This window comes from Schistocerca serialis, chromosome 1 (genome assembly GCF_023864345.2).
Source record: "Schistocerca serialis cubense isolate TAMUIC-IGC-003099 chromosome 1, iqSchSeri2.2, whole genome shotgun sequence".
Taxonomy (NCBI): Eukaryota; Metazoa; Arthropoda; class Insecta; order Orthoptera; family Acrididae; genus Schistocerca; species Schistocerca serialis.
Window position 1 is genome coordinate 844955597 of NC_064638.1, and position 23298 is coordinate 844978894.

General features: G+C 44.3%; 1 protein-coding gene across 1 annotated transcript in view; it reads right to left on the reverse strand.

The window, feature by feature from the left end:
* LOC126439376 (transmembrane protein 132E) overlaps positions 1 to 23298 on the reverse strand; it is a 242407-nt gene that overhangs the window by 157107 nt on the left and 62002 nt on the right. Inside the window, exons 5-6 of the mRNA XM_050090568.1 lie at positions 10129 to 10302; positions 6070 to 6349 (exon numbers count right to left, since the gene is read on the reverse strand). Coding sequence (XP_049946525.1) covers positions 6070 to 6349; positions 10129 to 10302 — 454 coding nt within the window. The remainder of the gene's footprint in view (positions 1 to 6069; positions 6350 to 10128; positions 10303 to 23298) is intronic.

A 23298-nucleotide genomic window follows, 5' to 3' on the forward strand; every position in this document is an offset into this window, starting at 1 on the left:
CCGCTAGAGGCCGTAGTTTTCGAGTCGCTCGAGAAAAACGTAGTGAGCTCCAAACGCACTTCCACTCCCACACTCGTCCCTCACCAGTCAGGATTTCTAGTATGTTGTTCATAACACTCCCTCCTACCACTGTACAAATATTTGCGACTGCAAGAATTATTTCTCACATTCAACCATTTTTGATCTTCATTGATTGGCCTTATTACGCCCACGACTCAGTCGAGCACTTACAAATTGTGAAATTGACGTTTGTGTAAATTATACCTAAGAATTTTGTGAATTTTAACAGCATGAAATAGGAGTAGACAGTAAATTATTGAATTCGTTAAACCCTCTGACTACGAAACTACCGAGCTTGGAAGTGTTAAATTTGGACAGAATCGTCATCGTAATTAGTTTTAACGCAACGTTTACAAAAGCCATTTTTCTTTCGTTACTCTCACAAGCATGTTTAAATTAATAATGTTAACGAAGTCTCCGACTATGCTGGTCGCATAACGACCCAAGAAATAGAGCCAGAAAAACATTTAATATCAGGAATAGCTCGTATAGCCGGAAATTTTAGTACAGTTGCAGGAGAGAGTGCCACGAACAACACTCTCTAAATCCTGGCTAGTGGTCGATAAGTAGGGGCTGAAAGCGCTTTTGGCCGGCCGAAGTGGCCGTGCGGTTAAAGGCGCTGCAGTCTGGAACCGCAAGACCGCTACGGTCGCAGGTTCGAATCCTGCCTCGGGCATGGATGTTTGTGATGTCCTTAGGTTAGTTAGGTTTAACTAGTTCTAAGTTCTAGGGGACTAATGACCTCAGCAGTTGAGTCCCATAGTGCTCAGAGCCATTTTTGAAAGCGCTTTTGAAGGTCACTGTTGTAGTTTTTCTCCTGAATAACTCGAAAGCCGTGGCCTCCAGTGACTACCTGTTCCAGAACAAGATTTAGGTGCGTTAAATTTCCTACAAGAAGGATTTTCAAATTTTTTTCTGTAGGCCTAACTGTTTGCGCATGGCGAGTGAGAGGATTATTCCCTCGCTTGGTTTATACAGGCCAGATTTACAGTTCGGTTTGCATAAAACCACAGCGGTAGGGACAGCTGAACCACCATACATGCAGGGTGAATCAGAACTCCGCCGATAAACTTTCAGAGGTGGTAGTATGGAACAAACCAAGACTGACTTGCGTCAGCGACACACGCCTATAATTATGAGCATGTAACGTCGCTTATGGGCCGCACCCGTTGGCTGTGTTGGTCGTGGTCAGTCTCCGACCTCTAAATAAGATGGCCGGTCTTCCCTTAATCCGCTTCAGTTGTGTGGTCTGGCTCGACTTTGTGGTTTTCAAAGGCGAGTGATTTCCTCAGTAAGGCCGCTGTTTCCTAATACCCTTTGGAAAAGATACTACTCAAAGGGTTCGCAGGAAGCAGCTCCTTACAGCAAATGCTATGAGCGTTAGCAGGAAATGGCCAATTTTTACTGCTCTGGAAGCTCATTTCCTGTCAAAATATTGCCCCGGAATGCTTTCGTACTGAGTCGGCAGCCTTCGTCAGCGTAGTATGGGAGTCGTGCGCCCTTTGGATCGAAGTTCAGGTGTTTAAAGTGTCGCTTGTACGGAAGTCGGGAGTGAGTGATCCTGAGTTTCCGTGAGAAACGGCGGCATTTAGTGAACGGCCATTTGCTAGGTGGACAGAGATATACTACAGGATGGAGGCATGCATGAACTAGCTGTCTGATAACAACAAGGTAGACATTATGTAAGACAGTAAAGTGCATTCGTTCCATTGGAAACGGGTGGTGATTAGCTGTCCTCCTCCTTTTATCCTTAGACTGTTGTCCAGTTTTGTTTACGGAGGAAATACAGGATGGGGAAAATAAAAGTAGCACGGACCACCTTACATTACCAACATTTTGAAACCATTTGTGGCAGCATGTACGGAGGAGGAAATGACCTACGGTTACTTCCAACCGGATGGAGCAACTGTGCATACAGTCGGCCGAACTTTGGAGCATATTTACACAATCTTCACCCATGACAGAGTTGTTAGCAGCGGTCACTCTCGTCGCGGTCCTAGATGGTCAGCCAGGTCATCTGTTCTATCGGTGTGCGATTACTTTGTTTGGGAAGTCGTCAAGTCTAAGGTGTATCGCAACAACCCTATTAGTCTTCAAGAACAGCAACAGAACATTTCGAATGACATTTCAGCAAGTCCAGCTTCGATCCGCATTCAGCAACTTGCTGACAAGGGTCTGAAAGTGCCAACAGACGAATGGTGCTCACTCTCAACATCTGCTGTAGTCAGGTTAGTACTGCCGTGTTTCTTTGTACCCTGCAGCTCTGTTCTCCGGGCCACTTCTATTTGCCCCAACCTGTGCTAAAAATCTTTTGGTGTAGTGACTCATTGTGGTGCTCGTTTTACAATCCAGAGCTCTGGTCTGAGAGGCTTTTGAAAATAATTGGATTGCTACACACCATTGATTAGTGGTATAGAAGAAGTGACTGTTGCAACTCTGTCTCGTAGGTCGAAGCTAGACTAGTAACCCTTATCTCGAGTGATAGATAGTACCAGCTACGTTACTGGTTAGACCCCCTGGTTGTATGGCTGTAGCCCACAAAAGTTTGCCGTTTCTAACGCTTCACTCAGAACTGTGCTCGACATCATCAGAATGCTCTGTTCTCGCCCGGCCTTCTGACCGACGGGTCGGACGTTGGAGAGCGACATCAATACCGCGGAAAAAGGGCGCGGTCGAAGTACTCCACAGTATTTATGTAGCTCTTCGACGAGCGTCATTGCTGAGCCCACTGACCACTTCCACACAGCTGTGTCCACGTCTGAAGCAAACTACACTGATAAGGCTTAACAGCATCCAGAAGACAACCACCGAGAGGATAGACCACAATTCAAGAAGCTGGAGAAAGAGGGTCTACGTGTTCTGATCTCCGTCAATCCCAGGGGGAGCAGCCAACCCTGTGAAGGCACCTGCAGCTCCCAACCATCAGTCGCCCAGAAACGAGCAACGTCTAAGATGTTAGAACTGGCCAGCATCAACTCTTCTTCGGTGCATGATGACGGGCACAGACGGCAATTGCGCAGGTGAGACATCGTCTGCTCCTCTCCACACTCACAAGTTGAGGGTCCTCTAGCGTATCCCCATTTTTCAAGAGTTTCTTTACACCGCCCAACACCAGTTCGTAATCTGCTGAGGGACTTCCAGGTACACCAGTTCTCATTATCACAGGGAGGTAGTTCTTCTCTAGGTTGTCTCCAGCCTAGAGGAGCAGTGTCTACTCTCTTTGTCCACATGTCTAGCCTTTGGTTTATGTTGTTGTTGTTTACATAGACCCTTACAAAACTTTTTCTGGACTTCAAGGGAGACAGCGCTGGCGAATGGCCAAATAATTGGTGAGTGTCAGATGTCAAGACTCTACGTCCTTCTGCTTGAGCAGCTGCTTCGCGCCTGATGTCGGGCGGAGCTGTACCTGCTGGGTAATACAGTTGCTCCACTTTAGTGGGTCTCAGGCACCCAGTGGTTATACGGCACGTCTCATTCAGGGCGGTGTCCAGGTGCCTAGCATGGCAGGAGTTATGCCAGACAGGCGCTGCTTATTCGCCCGCAGAGTAGCACAACGCCAAAGCCGAAGTCCGAATAGTGACTGGCTGTGCATCCCAGTTAGATCCCCTTAGTTTTCGTATGATATTATTCCTTGCGGACACTTTCATTTTTGTGTTTTGACAATGCGTTTTGAACCTAAGGGTCCGATCTAAGGTCACGCCAAGATCCTTTAGGGGAAAATGAAAGTTCAGTGCCATTCCTTGAAATATTTAGTTGTTGGTTGTCCCGTCTGTTTTTTAGATGGAAAGCACAGACTTGCGTTTTCGTAGGGTTAGGCCATAACTTATTATTTTTGTAGAACCGTCCTAGTTCTTCCAGTGCTGCAGACAGCTTATTTTCGACATCATGGAAATCCTTTCCCTAGAAGGCCATTGCGATATCATGCCGGTGCACAGCGGGAGTGGTTGATCATTCGTATACATATTAAAGAGTCCTTGAAATTCCACTAAAAATCACCTGTCGCTAAGGAAGATGGCTATTAAGGTGGTTAAAATATTCATTAGTGATGTCACAAAACTTTTTCAGGAGTAATTTATGGTTCACAGTGTCGTACGCAGCAGACAGGTCAACAAAGGCCACATCGGTTACCATACGTGATTCAAAACCGTCTTCGATGTACTGGGTGAGACCGAGGATCTGTGACGTGCAACTTGTATCCGGTTTAAAGCCAGCCTGTTGAGGAAAGAGCGCAGTGTCAATTGCTTCTGTCAAACGATTCAGAATCATTCTCTCCAAGATTTTATACAAATGGCAAAGAAGAGATATGGGACGGTAGTTCTTAGGGTCATTGTTCTCTTTAACGGGTTTACGGATAGCGGTAACAGGAGCTTGGCGCCAGACTTTGGGGATCCTACCAGAGCATAAGCAGTTGTTAAAAAGATGTACACTCATGCGCATAAATTAAGGATACTGTTGACACATGGTGAAACAACACTCTGGTGAGCAATTTGTGGGTTTAAATCACCAAGGGGTATGACCATGCGATGCATTTGACCTGCGGTCGTCGCACCGTGGCGCTGGCAGCAGTCCACATACGCAGAGGTGTGTTGGTGCATGTCTGAGAACGGTGCAGCGAAAAAAGTGTGCAGACGTTTGCAGACGTGCTAATGCTGACTGTGTGTAAAAAATGGTTCAAAGAACACATATTGATGACGTTATGAGGGGTAGACTACTAGGATGACTGGAGGCTAGTCAGGAAATGTGTCCAGGCGCTACAGTAAGGGACGTCCACAGTGTAAAACACCACAAGAAGACCTATATATCACCATCGGTGCACGCAGACGGCCAAGGAAAACTGCAGATAGCCTTGCTCGGGATCTTACCGCAGCCACTGGAACAGTTGTCTCGAGACACACAGTCTACAGACGACTGAACAGACATGGTCTATTCGCCTGGAGACCTGCAAGGTGCATTCCACTGACCCCTGGTCACAGGAGAGCCCGTAAAGCCTGGTGCCAAGAACACAGTACATGGTCATTGGGACAGTGGTCCCTGGTTATGTTCACGGACGAGGCCATGTATACTCTGAACAGTGACACTCGCCGGGTTTTCATCTGGCGTGAACCAGGAACCAGATAGAAACCCCTTAATGTCCTCGAAACGGACCTGTATGGAGGTCGTGGCTTGGTGGAGTGGGGTGGGATTATGATTGGTGCACGTACACCGCTGCATATCTTTGACAGAGGAACTGTAACAGGTCAGGTGTGTCGAGACGTCATTTTGCACCAGTATGTCCGCCTTTTCAGGGGTGCAGTGGGTCCCACCTTCCTCCTGATTGAGCTGCCGTCATGGAGGAGTACCTTGAAACAGAAGATATCAGGCGAATGGAGGGGCCTGCCTGTTCTCCAGACCTAAACCCCATCGTGCACCTCTGAGATGCTCTCGGTCGAAGTATCGCTGCGCGTCTTCAAACCCCTAGGACACTTCAGGAGCTCCGTCATGCACTGGTGCAAGAATGGGAGGCTATACCCCAGCAGCTGCTCAACCACCTGATCCAGAGCATGTCAATCCGTTGTGCGGTCTGTGTACGTGTGCATGCTGATCATATTCCATATTGACGTCGGGGTACATGCGCAGGAAACAGTGGCGTTTTGTAGCACATGTGTTTCGGGACGGTTTTCTCAACTTATCACCAATACCGTGGACTTGCAGATCTGTGCCGTGTGTGTTCCCTATGTGCCAACGCTATTAACACCAGTTTTGTGTAGTGCCACGTTGTGTGGCACCACATTCTGCAATTATCCTTAATTTATGAGTATGAGTGTAGAATCCATTTTAGTGTTGCAGGACCAAAATGATTTATTTTCTCATTCGTAAGATCATCCAGCCCAGCAGCCTTTCCTGTTTTACACTTAGTAATCGCCCTATGCAGCTCTGATGATTAAATCTGATGATGACAGCCGAAATTAGTAATGTGTGATTTACGCAAAAGCAAAATATTGCTGTCTCGCAGCACAGCGTGAGACCGACCTTGGAGATGGGCAGCACGGCCTGGATGTCGTCCTTGTGCACCTCAAGCCTGGCGGTGTGTCTCCGCCGGCCGGACGCCTCGAGCAGCGCGGGCTTCCTGGCCGCCCCCGCCACCCCCGCCGCCACCGCCACGTCGCCGGCCAGCACGTAACGCGCGCTCAGCACGAGGCGCGCGTCCGCCGCCCCCGCACCGCCCTCGTCTGACACGGCCACCAGCAGAGAGAACACCTCCTCCGCCTTGGACGGCCCTCCGCCGCCGCCACCGGCCGCTCCGCCGCTCCTGAACAATCACTCAGTCACTCGAGGCACTTCGTTTTCATTCGGTCAAAGCTCTTTAAGTACTTGTAAGCGTGAGAGAAAAAAAAGAAAACGCTAAAAAATGCATGTAAAGCACAGATGTAAAGTTGTAACACTGTTTCAAAAACAACTTCTATCAAGTAGAACAAATGTTTTATTTGCTTCAGCCTATAGTTACACCGTCATACTGTCCAATTATTTGGCTACCGAAATTAGTGCCATAACACTCCGTCTTACGATTAAAAAAAAAACACAGTGCACAATTAAAATATGTTTTAAATAGATTTATAAAATATTTTTCAATATAGTAGCTAAAATGAGGTACAAAGTGCAATCTTAAAATACAGGCTATCCCCAAATCCCTGTTGTGTGATGTCCTTAGGTTAGTTAGGTTTAAATAGTTCTAAGTTCTAGGGGACTTATGACCATAGATGTTAAGTCCCATAGTGTTCAGAGCCATTTTGAACCCAAATCCCTGGCACGCAGGCGTATTCTTGGCTTTCTTTGCTTTAATGTTGTGACTGTGTTGATCACAAAATGTTGCTGCAGAAACGACCATTATGGAATAAGAGGAATATTTCACAACTGCTACCTCTTGCACTTTAAGAACAGACGGAGAAAGATCATTCTCCATAATAATGGTAATGATTATGAGGTGGCGTCTGATTGGGGCACGGTTAAATAGGGAGTGTGGCAGAAGTCGGTACTGGGATCGATGCTGTTTCTTATACGAGGGTCATTCCATAAGTCATGGGAACAAGGTGCACCTTTCATACATGTGGCATCGATGTAATCGCAGTAAATACGTTCGAAAGCCCACGGCAAACAGTACCGAAATCAACCGACAGCTCGCTACAGCATGCGAGGATGGGTGGGTAATAGCGCCTGAAACATTCAGTGTGTGCTACAAAGTGGATGTAAGCAAAGGGCAACAACGAGCATACGTGAAAGTTACCTTCTCGCTGGCACAAATGCTACTCATTGTCATGCAAAAGCATGGGCCGCTGTGGCTGAAGACGAAAACGTCCGGGCGCTGTATAAGGCAATCATACTGCATGATCGCGCTACTACCCACAAAGCAGACATCATGAACTCTGTACAGCAATGGGGTGGAAAATTCTCCTCTAGCCACCCCACTCACCAGACCCCCCCCCCCCCCCTTCCATGCGACGTCGATCTCATTCCATAACTGCAGAAACCATTGTGTGGCAGGCACTTTGCAAACGGGACGGATATCCTCAAGGTATTTTGGTGACAGGTGGCACACACTGGTGGCAATGCTAATGGCATTTAACGCCTTCCCTGTCGCTGGGAACGCTATCTACATCCATTCGGGGACTATTTTGAAGGATAGTCTATTTGACTCATTTTTGTTCCATTTGTACTCGTGCGAAATAAATTTACATAGATTTAAAATAATGCATGAGTTTCATGTCACCCTTTGCCATGACCTGTACTGGAACTCTGTTGTATGTTGGCATTCTGATACACACTGCCTTATCTCTTCATCGCACACCATGAAATAACTACGCTGTCGCATTATTTAAGATATGTCATAGGTGGCGTGACGTGTGGAATGATCCTCGTATACACAAGATGGTTAGACACAGTCTGAAAAGCTTGTACCGGTGTTGCAGGGCGGGCTATGCTGAGAAGTACTTGTTAAGAAAAAAAAATTGATACATTGCACCGTTTCCACGTTAATTAGCATTGGAGTTAGCCAATCAAGCCGTTGCGTGTTCAATTCAAGAATCTACCCGCCCCCCTCCTCCAGAGACGGTGTCACCAAATGTGTTCTTCGCTTAGATTCATAAAACCGAATATGAGAGCGATACAAATGAGACGGTAATAAGGTTCGAACTGGAACCAAAGGCTGAGCAGTCTCGTGCGCGGTCATCTACGCTATGAGAACAGCTGACATTAATTTTATCTGGCGGGGCTCTTGAATTTGCGAGCGCAACTGTCTGATTGACTAACTTCTGTGTTAGTTAACTAGGAACGGGGAAACGTATCGAACTTTTGCTTAACAATTATTTCTCTGTACAGCCTACCCAGCAAAGCCTTACAAGCTTTTCAGACAATTTATGACCAACCAGTATAAATTATATACCTTCTAATATAACACTACAGTCTAAAATTTGTTTGCTAATGACACTAGCTTGTTAGTGAAAGGTTCTGAGTGCAACATAGGCAATGTATCAATTCGTCCAATTCAAGACATAACTTAATGGCCTGTAGAAAATCAGTCTTTGCTACATCATGGGAAGACTCAGTTTTTACAGTTTCTAACACACACTACGTAAGAGTGTGAACAATCCAAATAGTACAGTTCAAGACGCAAGTTCATAGCTTGTAAAAAGTCAGTTTATGCTAAATCACAGGAAGACTCAGCTTGTATAATTTCTGAACACCTAATTCGTAATTGTTCAGGTAGATGGTAAGCTGTCATAGATAGCCTATGTTCCGAAACTTGTTCAAAAATTAAATGCTGCTCTATTTCTCATTAGAATAGTATATGCGTTAAGTAATGTTTCAACACGAAAATTAGTCTACTTTACTTTCATTCATTCGTGACGCACGGCATTATTTTCTGGGATAACTATTCCCCTTCACAAAGGCTATTGTTCGCTCAGTTCGCGCAATATGTGGTGTAAGTTCATGAACTTTTTGTAGACTCCTGTTCAGAAGCCTGATAATTCCCACATTGGCCTTTCCGTATATATTTTCTTTAATGCCGTTTGCTGCTAACGGTATGAGCTTATACCCAAGAATTATCAGATTTCACTCAGTTAATACTTGGCAGAAATAGATTCTGTATTTGGATCGCACCTCCTTGACTCTTGTGCAGAAAGGTGTACAGTACAGTATTCTGCTGCGTCTATTTTCAACAAGCTACCGCAAGAATTAAAGTGTCTTAGCAATCGCACGTTCAAGTCTAAATTTAAGAATTTCGTGATTCACTCGTTCTTTGCTGTCGGGGAGTTCCTGAAAAAATCTCTATGTTATATTGTTCCTTAAGCTAATATACACCAGTAGTTTGCAGTCAGTATAGGATTCGAGCAAATTTTATTTTGTTGTTAACTTGACTGTTATAATTTCATGTTGTGCAGAGATTTCTCGTCAATTTTGTTCTACAGAACTATACATATACATTTATATTAAATGCAAAACATGGAAAGATAAAAAAAAGTGCCTTTGCATATTGCTATAAGACACTTACTTTTATAGCCGACAGATATATAAATGTGTTCATTTAAACTGAAATAATAGAAGTACCTCGAAAATTACACATCGGACCAAAAAAAGTTATGATTCTAATTTGTTTGTTTCGGAGGAGGACACCCACCACCACCACACCCATTGAAATGTTCAATGGGAACCCCAGTTTTTAAATGCCGATTACGATTCTACGACGAAACATACATACGCTTTGTGTGAAGCATATTATTTGTTTCGCCCCAGTTTTCGCTGTAATCGGGGCAATAGAAATCAGTACACAATCGTAATTTACGACTTGCTACTCAATGTGCCTCGAATATCCAATGGCACGTGGGACAGGCCAGTACTTCATAAACTGAAGTTTATTCGACCTATCGAACAGGGGACTACTCGACGCGCCCCCGTCGTCGTGTAGCGAACTACGACGGTCACGATCAATGGATCACCCTGTAGACGTACCAAATCGGATGATTCTTTTTGATACACCCTGTACATTGCAAAAACGCCAGCAGGACCGGGAGGGAACGCTAGTGGCTGACTCACCCCGGCTTGCCGTGCGGCGAGGGCTGCAGCTGCGGCGGCGCGTCGGCCAGGCTGTCCCTGCGGAAGGCGGTGACGGTGGCGGCGGTGTGCTTGCCGTTGAGCGACGCTGTCACGTTCCAGCGCTCCGAGCTCGCCTCGGCGCCCAGCAGCCGCAGGCCGTTCTTCACGCGCACCCTGACAACCAAACAACACACCACTTACCGCACGTCTCTCCTTCTCTCTTTTTCTCTACACCTCTATCACCGTCCTCTGTGCGTGGTGCTCGGGATATACCCGATACACGTAACTATTAACCCGAGGACGCCCAAGCCTTTTTTTCTAACTTGGATGCCTGGGGGGGGGGGGGGGGGGGGGGGCTTCGGCGAGCCCACAGGTATTAAATAAGTTTACTGACGAAAAATTACAACTTTCAAAATGGTTTATGTATTTTAACTATGGCATCGGTTTATAAATGTTGTTAATTGTTAGAAATATTGGATTGAGTGAATAAAAAATTGACATATTACAATAAAAATTGGGTGCAAATTTCTCCACCTCCGCTATCGGGTGGAGAAATGTAGGGTCCCCCTGAATAGGTCAGGCGTGCACGACACGCCGGAAGCGGCTACAAGGGTAGCGGAGTACGTGTGGAGTGCACATGGGTGTTTTTTAGGTTAGAGAATTCCCTCCCTAGGCCCGACAAGACGTCTCCTGAGACGCGGCAAGGTAGGAGTAGGCAAAATGCGAAAGGTAATAACAATATTAATGTGCTAATAGTAAACTGCAGGAGCGTCTATAGAAAGGTCCCAGAACTGCTCTCATTAATAAACGGTCACAACGCCCATATAGTACTAGGGACAGAAAGTTGGCTGAAACCAGACGTAAACAGTAATGAAATCTTAAACTCAGATAGGAATGTATACCGCAGAGACAGGCTAGACAGTGAAGGGGGAGGCGTGTTTACAGCGATAAGAAGTGCAACAGTATCGAAGGAAATTGACGGAGATCAGAAATGTGAAATAATTTGGGTGAAGGTCACGGTTAAAGCAGGCTCAGACATGGTAGTTGGATGTCTTTATAGGCCCCCTAGCTCAGCAGCTGTTGTGGCTGAGCACCTGAAGGATAATTTGGAAAATATTTCGAGTAGATTTCCCCACCATGTTATAGTTCTGGGTGGAGATTTTAATTTGCCGGATATAGACTGGGAGACTCAAACGTTCATAACGGGTGGCAGGGACAAAGAATTCAGTGAAATTTTTTTAAGTGCTTTATCTGAAAACTACCTTGACCAGTTAAACAGAGAACCGACTCGTGGTGATAACATATTAGACCTTCTGGTGACAAACAGACCTGAACTATTTGAAACAGTTAACGCAGAACAGGAAATCAGCGATCATAAAGCGGTTACTGCATCGATGATTTCAGCCGTAAATAGGAATATTAAAAAAGGTAGGAAGATTTTTCTGTTTAGCAAAAGTGACAAAAAGCAGATTACAGAGTACCTGACGGCTCAACACAAAAGTTTTGTCTCAAGTACAGATAGTGTTGAGGATCAGTGGACAAAGTTCAAAACCATCGTACAATATGCGTTAGATGAGTATGCACCACGCAAGATCGTAAGAGACGGAAAAGAGCCACCGTGGTACAGCAACCGAGTTAGAAACCTGCTGCGGAAGCAAAGGGAACTTCACAGCAAACATAAACATAGCCAAAGCCTTGCAGACAAACAAAAATTACGCGAAGCGAAATGTAATTTGAAGAGGGCCATGCGAGAGGCGTTCAGTGAATTCGAAAGTAAAGTTCTATGTACTGACTTGGCAGAAAATCCTAAGAAATTCTGGTCTTATGTCAAAGCGGTAGGTGGATCAAAACAAAATGTCCAGACACTCTGTGACCAAAATGGTACTGAAACAGAGGATGACAGACTAAAGGCCGAAATACTAAATGTCTTTTTCCAAAGCTGTTTCACAGAGGAAGACTGCACTGTAGTTCCTTCTCTAGATTGTCGAACAGATGACAAAATGGTAGATATCGAAACAGACGACAGAGGGATAGAGAAACAATTAAAATCGCTCAAAAGAGGAAAGGCCGCTGGACCTGATGGGATACCAGTTCTATTTTACACAGAGTACGCGAAGGAACTTGTCCCCCTTCTTGCAGCGGTGTACCGTAGGTCTCTAGAAGAGCGTAGCGTTCCAAAGGATTGGAAAAGGGCAAAGGTCATCCCCGTTTTCAAGAAGGGACGTCGAACAGATGTGCAGAACTATAGACCTATATCTCTAACGTCGATCAGTTGTAGAATTTTGAAACACATATTATGTTCGAGTATAATGACTTTCCTGGAGACTAGAAATCTAATCTGTAGGAATCAGCATGGGTTTCGAAAAAGACGGTCGTGTGAAACCCAGCTCGCGCTATTCGTCCACGAGACTCAGAGGACCATAGACACGGGTTCACAGGTAGATGCCGTGTTTCTTGACTTCCGCAAGGCGTTCGATACAGTTCCCCACAGTCGTTTAATGAACAAAGTAAGAGCATATGGACTATCAGACCAACTGTGTGATTGGATTGAGGAGTTCCTAGATAACAGAACGCAGCATGTCATTCTCAATGGAGAGAAGTCTTCCGAAGTAAGAGTGATTTCAGATGTGCCACAGGGGAGTGTCATGGGACCGTTGCTGTTCACAATATACATAAATGACCTGGTGGATGACATCGGAAGTTCACTGAGGCTTTTTGCAGATGATGCTGTGGTGTATCGAGAGGTTGTAACAATGGACAATTGTGCTGAAATGCAGGAGGATCAGCAGCGAATTGACGCATGGTGCAGGGAATGGCAATTGAATCTCAATGTAGACAAGTGTAATGTGCTGCGAATACATAGAAAGATAGATCCCTTATCATTTAGCTACAAAATAGCAGGTCAGCAACTGGAAGCAGGTAATTCCATAAATTATCTGAGAGTACGCATTAGGAGTGATTTAAAATGGAATGATCATATAAAGTTGATCGTCGGTAAAGCAGATGCCAGACTGAGGTTCATTGGAAGAATCCTAAGGAAATGCAATCCGAAAACAAAGGAAGTAGGTTACAGTACGCTTGTTCGCCCACTGCTTGAATACTGTTCAGCGGTGTGGGATCCGTACCAGATAGGGTTGATAGAAGAGATAGAGAAGATCCAATGGAGAGCAGCGCGCTTCGTTACAGGATCATTTAGTAATCGCGTTACGGATATGATAGATAAACTCCAGTGGAAGACTCTGCAGGAGAGACGCTCAGTAGCTCGGTACGGGCTTTTGTTGAAGTTTCGAGAACATACCTTCACCGAAGAGTCCAGCAGTATATTGCTCCCTCCTACGTGTATCTCGCGAAGAGACCATGAGGATAAAATCAGAGAGATTAGAGCCCACACAGAAGCATACAGACAATCCTTCTTTCCACGAACAATACGAGACTGGAATAGAAGGGAGAACCGATAGAGGTACTCAGGGTACCCTCCGCCACACACAGTCAGGTGGCTTGCGGAGTATGAATGTAGATGTAGATGTAGATGTACAAAATACAGATGTGTTCATATACAATAGACTACTCAGAGTCCTCAACTTCAAGGCAAGAGACACACTTCACAATTTTTTTCTGAATGTGTGTTACACACATGTTTATGACACTGTCCACAATTCTGTTTTGGTTTACTTAGATTGTTGTACTTCTGCTTCTTTGTTTTAGCTTTTCTTACACATATATGGCACCGACCTTTCCCCGCAGGAGGCTGACGTGCTTCTGTTGTCACTTCTTTGATTTTCTTTTGTAGAATAGTCTCCATTGATTGAACAATTTGGTTAGATAACCCTCTTGCATTGGCACTTCTTTCTTCTACCTGCAATTTCACTAGTTTCATCCCAGCTTGTAGAAGATCAAGTTTCCGTTTGTTGTGTTTCTTTTCATTCCATCTTGGATGTTGCTGGATGAATATGGTGGTTGAATCGATAGCACAAATGTCGATGAGAATGTAAAATACAGATAGAGGCCATCTCCTTGTTCCCCTCTTGCAGGTGTACATACGCGTCATTTGATCAATGGTAATAATTCCACCTTTAGTGGAATTACAATATGCATTTATCTCTGTGTTATTTTTCTCTCCTCCAACAGAGCCTTTATCTTGGTGCATTGTTGACAACATCAGTAAGTTTTTACTTTGTTTCGTTTTTGCTGTGTAGGACACCAAAGTTACTGGAGGCCTACGTGTTAGGAACTGCACTAACTCACTGCAAGTTTACAAGATAAATAACAGCTGACTGACATCAACAATCACTTCCTCTGAAAGTAAACCGATAATTGTGAATATCAAGAATACCAACCAACAAGAAACTAACTTGCATTGTTGTATAGATGAGAAATACGAAATCCTACTATGGGAAATTTTCTATAGCATGGAAGCCTAAGGAGGGGTTTATTGGACCCATAAGTTTATTTATTTTTTCTTTCAAAGCAGGAATTTTCTATAAAATATATTGACACTAACGTTTCATAAAATAGCCAACAAATAATAACTCAAAGGGAATATGTACTATGAAAGTTACTTGGGCAAAAGCAGGGGACATAAAAAAATTGTGGGTTCAACGAACCCCCCTCCCCCCTTAGGCGTCCTAGGGTTAAGTTTACCGCGGCAACATGCTGGCTGAAAACGGGCAGAGCAGATGCAATCAGAGATCTCTTGTGGGAGGAAACACAGACCTTGAGAGAGCTTAGAACCTGGACAGTGAATCCACGCAAAAAGAGTGGGACAACTGAGAATAGGCCCGTACGGTATATTCTCTCTTCCCCAACATGAGGGAGCTATTGGGATGAAACATGCCAATCAGTTCTTAACCAACCGTGGGCCATACACAATGCATTTGCTACATGTATGTTTCGCTCAGGAGGCTGATTGTACCTGTGTAGAGAGCAGAAATCACGCTCCTATATTGTGACTGTTGGCCACAGGAAAAAGAAAAAACTAGCATTCGCAGGACGACATATTCACTTAGCGACCACACCTCGTGAACCGATCTCAACGCCTGTGCAAACAGAATAGCTACTCTCTGTTTTTTTTTCATTCTGGACGTGGGGCAGCGGCTGGTCAAATATTTAACAATGAAATTCGCCAGGAACAGCCGTGCAAATTGAGAAGTTTTTTATTTTATTTTCGCTACCAGTTCCGACAATCCAGTATGCCACCATCTTCAGGCCTCATACCACCTCCCAAAAATTATCGATCTAGGCGTACTGGGGCCATCCGTTTCTGGATGTCGTGAACACCCAAGTGTTTCCTCCGAGAACTTGACTGCCCAGGTCTTCGAAGGAAGCACTCGAGAGTTCACGACATACACAAAGAGATGGCCCGAGTATGCCTCTATCGAATGTTTGGGAGGTGCATATGGGGCCTGATAATGCATACTGAGTTTCCGAACCTGGTAGCGAAAATAAAATAAAATAACTTCTCAATCTGCACGGCTGTTTGGCGCTTTTTTTTTTTTTTTGTTGCTGAATATCTAGAGTGCTGTATACAGGCTGACAAGAGAACGAGCGGCAACGAGCACAGGCGACGAATGATTCTACGGACAATACTAGCGAGGCAGGCGTCAGTAGTGGTGGTAACAGATCAGACGACAGCGGCACAGACGAAGATGGGGACAAACGTAGGATCAGGACTAAATGTACAGTCACTGAAGCGTCAGGCAAACAAATGCAGAGCGCAATACGGGCTATAACCTAACCTAGATGTAGGATCATGCCATATGAGGCCGGAAGGCTCAGAAGTATTCCTGAGATCTTCGCCCTCGGATGGCGTGTAGTGGTAGATCGGGCAGCTGCTGTCCGGGAGCGAGAGTCTCAGTGTCCTTTTGAGATACTCACTCCAGGAGAGCATCGGCTCTAGAATTCTACTAACCTAAATTCTTTCCAATCCTCCCTATTTCCCTATCTTCTTACTACGTAAATCGTTAATTTAAGGAATTTCCATTTCCTAATTAGCTTTCCATTGCAATTATTTAAAGTTTCAGCACTGTTAAAATATAAAGAAATCAAATAAGCTTCATACTATATTGTGGAAACATGACCTATCTTAATCACTAGATGGCAGCAAATACTATAAAACAAAAATAAAATAAAAAATAAAAATCGCTGATCTATTTCAGGGGCAGTAGTAAATATTTTAGAACTTGGTTGCACATGCAGCACTAAATCAAACAACACACTCCATACAAAGCTTGTTCAATTTTTATTGGTTGCAGAGATTTAGCTACTAGAATGCAAACCAAACAAGAATCCACAGAACGTATTAAGCATTGGCAAATGATTAAATTAAAACTTGCGAATTCTCTTGACACCACCACGTGTGACTCTTCGGATGTGGCCTTAGCGTTCTTTTATGAGGGCGGTACTGTTCATAATTCAAAGGATTGTCTCTTGCATTTACTTTTCCTCTGCACACTTCGCCTTTCTACCACCCCACTGGCGAAAATCTATAGCAGGAAAGGTCCGGGAAGGTTAGTAGCCAAGAAACGTAAGCTTTTCTTCCTATCCATCTCCCAAGAAATGTTCCGTTCAGACAATGTGTACCTGACGTGTAGAAGGTGTAGATGACCTCTTCATTGTTGCAGTCAACGGAAACTCTGTCAATAAAGCAGGAAGCTCTTTCTCAAGGAACTCGACGTAACGGAGCTCTGTAAGACGATGTGGTAACCCAACACGCCCAACCAACTGAGTGTCATAAGACACCACACCACATTACCACAAGAACATTCCTGGAAACGTCTCCAAAAAGGGATAAGTTTTTTATTTCTGGAGTCACAGCCACAAATTTATTGAAGAACAGTTTCATTTTCCACCCTGTCTGTTATAGAATCCCTCTTGTCTGCACCACGATCAGCTGTACTTCCGTTTTCAGGTGCGTACGCCTGTGTTCCTAAACCACGTTGTTCTTGCCTGTATTTTTTCAGAATAAAGGCATATGCTCTTCAAAATGGCTAACGACCGAAATCTGTTGAATGCGGGGTATATAACGAAGATTCTATAATAGCGAGGATGGAAAATTGAACTGTACTTCAAAGGGACGTGGGTCTCCACCGGATCACCAATCTGAGCTAAGTGTGTTATTGATACCCTCACAAGCGAAACTCGTTTCATCAGTAAAGAGTGTTAATGACATTATTCTGCGATTTGCAACTATACAATGGCAAAACTGCGATCGTCTACCTTCACCTCATCCGAGAAGCTGTTCAGTGTACTGTAAACGACACGGACAGAGGCCGTGCATACGTAATGTACATCAACTCTTGTATGTCGGACACTGTTGGAAATTCTGAGTACGCTTCTTGAAGGACTACGTTCTGCCAATAGAATAATATCTTCTATTTCAATCACATCGTCATCACTTGCACTTTCAGGTGAGATATGACTGCCAAACACTGTACCAGTCTCACACAGTTTAGTGAAGACACGACTAAACAATTTTGAATCTGGTGCTCTGCGATTAGGGGAAGCGTCTACCGTACGAGGATGCTCTACAGACAGCAGTGAGCAGAAACCACCCGCCTTCTCAGTACTCGTCGCGATGTCAACATCAAGATCGGAATGGATTCTCTGGTCGCCGCATGTCTTTGTCGAGTTGGCTTCCGGCGCGCCTTGAGGCGGACAGAAGGAGGAAGGAGGGGCTTGTTGTGAGTTAGCTCGGGGCTGTGCGTGAGGAGCGACGTCGGTGTCGGAGGGCAAGGCCCCTTGGTCGGTGGGCCCCGCACCGAAGCAGTCTGTTGGAGACGGAACGCCGTGGGCTCGAAGATCATAGTGTGGAGGGCCGGCGTTGTCCCGAGGGCGATCATCGTGTGCCCATTCAAGAGCTGAGAAGTGATTTCTTGGTTCTGCCCTTGGGTTCGGACGGAGAATTACGGCATGAGGTGAACACAAGAATTCTGAAAAGGTGCACCTTGGTGAGACGTATACAAGACGTGTCAGTGGTGTAAGCTTTGCTTCGGTACTGCAATTTCCAGTTAGAGCGCTGCCTGGGAAGAGAGCGTTGATATCGGCATTGTCATTTATTTAGCTGCTTTAAAGTAAATGACTGTTTTGAATCGAAGGTGGATCCGCATGAGACACCGAATCATTGCTTGTCATATTAAGAAACCTACGTCGGCCCCAGCGTGTTCAACTGTTATCTACAGTTCTAAGTAATTTGACACTCTCGTAGTGTCCACGAGTGAACCTTGGAGGCACTGTTAAGTGTTTGTAGTAAGGGAAGGATTGACTGTGGAGCTTTTCGGTCGGACGCTTTGGTGTGGACTTCTCAAAATTTTAAAAGTCCCAAATATTTTCTTACTGCCTTGCTGAGGCTGTCTTGCAACAGTTATTGATTTGTCTCTTGTATACCCCACCGTACTACTGTTTGGTGCGGTGCGGTTTAGTCGAAGTGTTCAGCATCTACTCCCTCGCCAGTTTTAAGACTTGCGAGCCGCACCCACATCGACGTATAATCCTAGTTTGCAAGTTGTGTAAGTTGGTTGCGCCATATTAACGTTTTGTACATCGTGGAAAATCTTTTCCGTGCCGCATGTGATCCTGAAGGTCAGCACGGTGCACAACAGCCCATGACCACGACGAAATCAAAATATATGTACTGTATATTTTTAAACGGATGTACCCACTGAGCTTAAGAGTTTATTTGTGTTTTTTTTTATTTTGAATGGAAAAGTTTCACATAGCTGGTTAATTATAATATCTATGCTTAATTATTTGTCATAGTGTGTTGGCTGTAGTATGCATCATATGTAAGAATGTTTATGGTGTAAAGTGTTTAAAAGGAAGGAAAATATTTTGTGATACTGTGCGCATCGTAGTGGCTACGGGATTTTAGTGTACGTCGATAGTAATCAGACTTTATAGCATTTAAGTTGTTTTAATTAAAAATTTTGCTATTAATATTTTATTGCCTGGTCGTATCCACGAAAATTTTGGTATTGCCATGTGGCGTAAGAATCTTTTATTTAACCTTACATTATGCAATTTGTATACTTTTTCCTTCGCTTAAAAAGGTATTTTGAGTTTTAAACGTTGTAAATTCATTCTGAGAGCTCTTCTTTGATCTGTTAAAATACTTCAGGAACTTTCATTAACAAACTATATTGAGGATCTTGTTGTTCATGATAACGAATGTTCACTCACTATTTTAGGATCAAGTTAATGAAGTTGTAAAATTTTAAAGGTAAAAAAAGGCTTTTATTAGAAAAACGATGCCTGCCCGTACCTCCCACAACTTCCATGTGTTCAAAGCATTGGCCTTCGGGTGCTGTCTGATGTTTCCCCCGGTATCTATCCCAGCTGACGCCTGCGGGGCCACGTCAAGCAGCAGCGTTTCTATTACAAAAGCCAAACTCATGTATCACATAGCAGCACTCAGCATTTGTAACTAAATTCCGTCAGCTTAATTGATAAAGCAAAAATTGATCAACAACTACAATTTCGATCATAGTTGAAAAATTCATGCACAATTTCTCAACTTGAATTCAAAATAATAATGACAATGAGAAAAGAGAGCCACTTGTATGAATATCAAGAGCTCAGACGAAAAACCCAGTTCTAAGCAAAGAAGGGAAAGCAGAGAGGTTGAAGGAGTATATAGAGGGTCTATACAAGGGCGAAGTACTTGAGGACAATGCTATGGAAATGGAAGAGGATGAAGATGAAGATGAAATGGGAGATACGATACTGCGAGAAGAGTTTGACAGAGCACTGAAAGACCTGAGTCGAAACATGGCCCCGGGAGTAGACAACATTCCATTAGAACTACTGGCGGCCTTGGGAGAGCCAGTCCTGACAAAACTCTGCCATCTGGTGAGCAAGATGTATGAGACAGGCGAAATACCTTCAGACTTCGCGAATAATATAATAATTCCAATCCCAAAGAAAGCAGGTGTTGACAGATGTGAAAATTACCGAACTATCAGTTTAATAAGTCACAGCTGCAAAATACTAACGCGAATTCTTTACAGACGAATGGAAAAATTGGTAGAAGCAGTCCTCGGAGAAGATCAGTTTGGGTTCCGTAGAAACGTTGGAACACATGAGGCAATACTGACCCTACGACTTATCTTAGAAAATAGAGTAAGGAAAGGCAAACCTAAGTTTCTAGCATTTTTAGACTTAGAGAAAGCTTTTGACAATGCTGACTGGAATACTCTCTTTCAAATTCTAAAGGTAGCAGGGGTAAAATATAGGGAGCGAAAGGCTATTTACAATTTGTACAGAAACCAGATGGCAGTTATAAGAGTCGAAGGGCATGAAAGGGAAGCAGTGGTTGGGATGGGAGTGAGACAGGGTTGTGGCCTCTCCCCGATGTTATTCAATCTGTATATTGAGCAAGCAGTAAAGGAAACAAAAGAAAAATTCGGAGTAGGCATTAATATCCATGGCGAAGAAATAAAAACTTTGAGGTTCGCCGATGACATTGTAATTCTGTCAGAGACAGCAAAGGATTTGGAAGAGCAGTTGAACGGGATGGACAGTGTCTAGAAAGGAGGATACAAGATGAACATCAACAAAAGCAAAACGAAGATAATGGAATGTAGTCGAGTTAACTCTCGTGATGCTGAGGGAATTAGAGTAGGAAATGAGACACTTAAAGTAGTGAAGGAGTTTTGATATTTGGGGATCAAAATAATTGATGATGTTCGAAGTAGAGAGGATATAAAATGTAGACTGACAATGGCAGGGAAAGCGTTTCTGAAGATGAGAAATTTGTTAACATCGAGTCTAGATTTAAGTGTCAGGAAGTCTTTTCTGAAAGTATTTGTATGGAGTGTAGCCACGTATGAAAGTGAAACGTGGACGGTAAATAGTTTGGACAAGAAGTGAATAGAAGCATTTGAAATTTGGTGCTACAGAAGAATGCTGAAGATTAGATGGGTAAATCATATAACTAATAAGGAGGTATTGAATAGAATTGGAGAGGAGTTTCTGGCAAAACTTAACAAGAAGAAAGAACCGGTTGATAGGACATGTTCTGAGGCCTCAAGGGATCACAAATTTAGCATTGGAGGCGGCGTGGAGGGTAAAAATCGTAGAGGGAGACCAAGAGATGAATACACTAAGCAGATTCAGAAGGATGTAGGTTGCAGTAAGTACTGGGAGATGAAGAAGCTTGCGCAGGATAGAGTAGCATGGAGAGCTGCATCAAACCAGTCTCTGGACTGAAGACCACAACAACAACAACAACAACAACAATGACAATCGAGAAATAAATCCGTAGCAGCTGAAGTACCGATACGTGAAACGAAAACTTGTGTCTGTGAGCAGCAATATGTCTGTAACCAATAAAAATTTTACATATATTGTGTGGAACGTTTTACTCGAATCTGTCTCCAATACCACCTCCTACACTATTCACAATCCTCCAGCTCGTGTTATTTTGTTAGGAAAGGAGAGGCAATCTTTATACTGAAGTTTTGAAGGTGCCGGGTGGTTGTAATTAAAGCGCAGCTATTCACGGAGGTCCAGTGTGGGCTCTGAATATCGGATAGCAGCGAAACTTCGTAGACATGGTAATGCGTTAACGCGGAACCGATCTACTGAAAAAAATGTTTCAGCTTTGGCCACCAGGTGCCACTCTGGCGCTGTGCACTGTTTGTACGACGGTATGACATATACGCTGTCATTTGGTAAGCCATGACGTGAATGGACGGTATCGACGTCGAGAACAGAGATCGTTCACAGGCAACAAAACTGTTTTATGTGAACGGCAGCGACACACTACATTGAGAGAGTATCGTCGACTGAAAGGTCTGAGTAGCGGGCCAACGTCATTAAATGGTTTAACTGAGACGATAACGAAATTCTAAAACACGGATGAGTTTGGTATAGCACCTGGAAGTGGATGGCGTCCTATTCCAGTGTAAGATATTGACACGTTTGCTGTCCCTGTAACTGATCATGCAACACATGGTCCGGATAGTGTAAGTGCTCGTGCAGTGTCACAAGAATTGTCTGTCCCATGCTCAGCAGTACGAGAAGTTTTGCGGTCTATTTTATACTGGTACCCGTACACGATCTAGACGGCGCAGCATCTACATCTACATCAACATTTATACTCCGCAAGCCACCCAACGGTGTGTCGCGGAGGGCACTTTACGTGCCACTGTCATTACCTCCCTTTCCTGTTCCAGTCGCGTATGGTTCGCTGGAAGAACGACTGCCGGAAAGCCTCCGTGCGCGCTCGAATCTCTCTAATTTTACATTCGGGTCTCCTCTGGAGGTATAAGTAGGGGGAAGCAATATATTCGATACCTCGTCCAGAAACGCACCCTCTCGAAACCTGGACAGCAAGCTACACCGCGATGCAGAGCGCCTCTCTTGCAGAGTCTGCCACTTGAGTTTGCTAAACGTCTCCGTAACGCTATCACGGTTACCAAATAACCCTGTGACGAAACGCGCCGCTCTTCTTTGGATCTTCTCTATCTCCTCTGTCAACCCGACCTGGTACGAATCCCACACTGATGAACAATACTCAAGTATAGGTCGAACGAGCGTTTTGTAAGCCACCTCCTTTGTTGATGGACTACATTTTCTGAGAACTCTCCTAATGAATCTCAACCTGCCATCCGCCTTACCAACAATTGATTTTATATGATCATTCCACTTCAAATCGTTCCGTACGCATACTCCCAGATATTGTACAGAACTAACTGCTACCAGTGTTTGTTCCGTTATCATATAATCATACAATAAATGATTCTTCTTTCTATGTATTCGCAATACATTACATTTTTCTATGTTAAGGGTCAGCTGCCACTCCCTGCACCAAGTGCCTATACGCTGCACATCTTCCTGCATTTCGCTGCAATTTTCTAATGCTGCAACTTGTCTGTATACTACAGCATAATCCGCGAAAAGCCGCATGGAACTTGAGACACTATTTACTAACTGGACCTCATCATCTGCAGCAACGTTCTGAATTTGGTCTTCAGTTGCTGGCTCGGATCGAAGTTGACGGGCGTTGGCCAACAATATTCTACGGAATGATGAGGCGCAGTTTACACTACAGGGTGCAGTGAATACACAGAACTGCTGAATTTCGGGTATTGTTAGACAGCGAGTTGTGGACGGCGATCCATTGAACTCGCCATATGTGACTAAGTGCGGATACACAAGCACTTTTACTCTCGT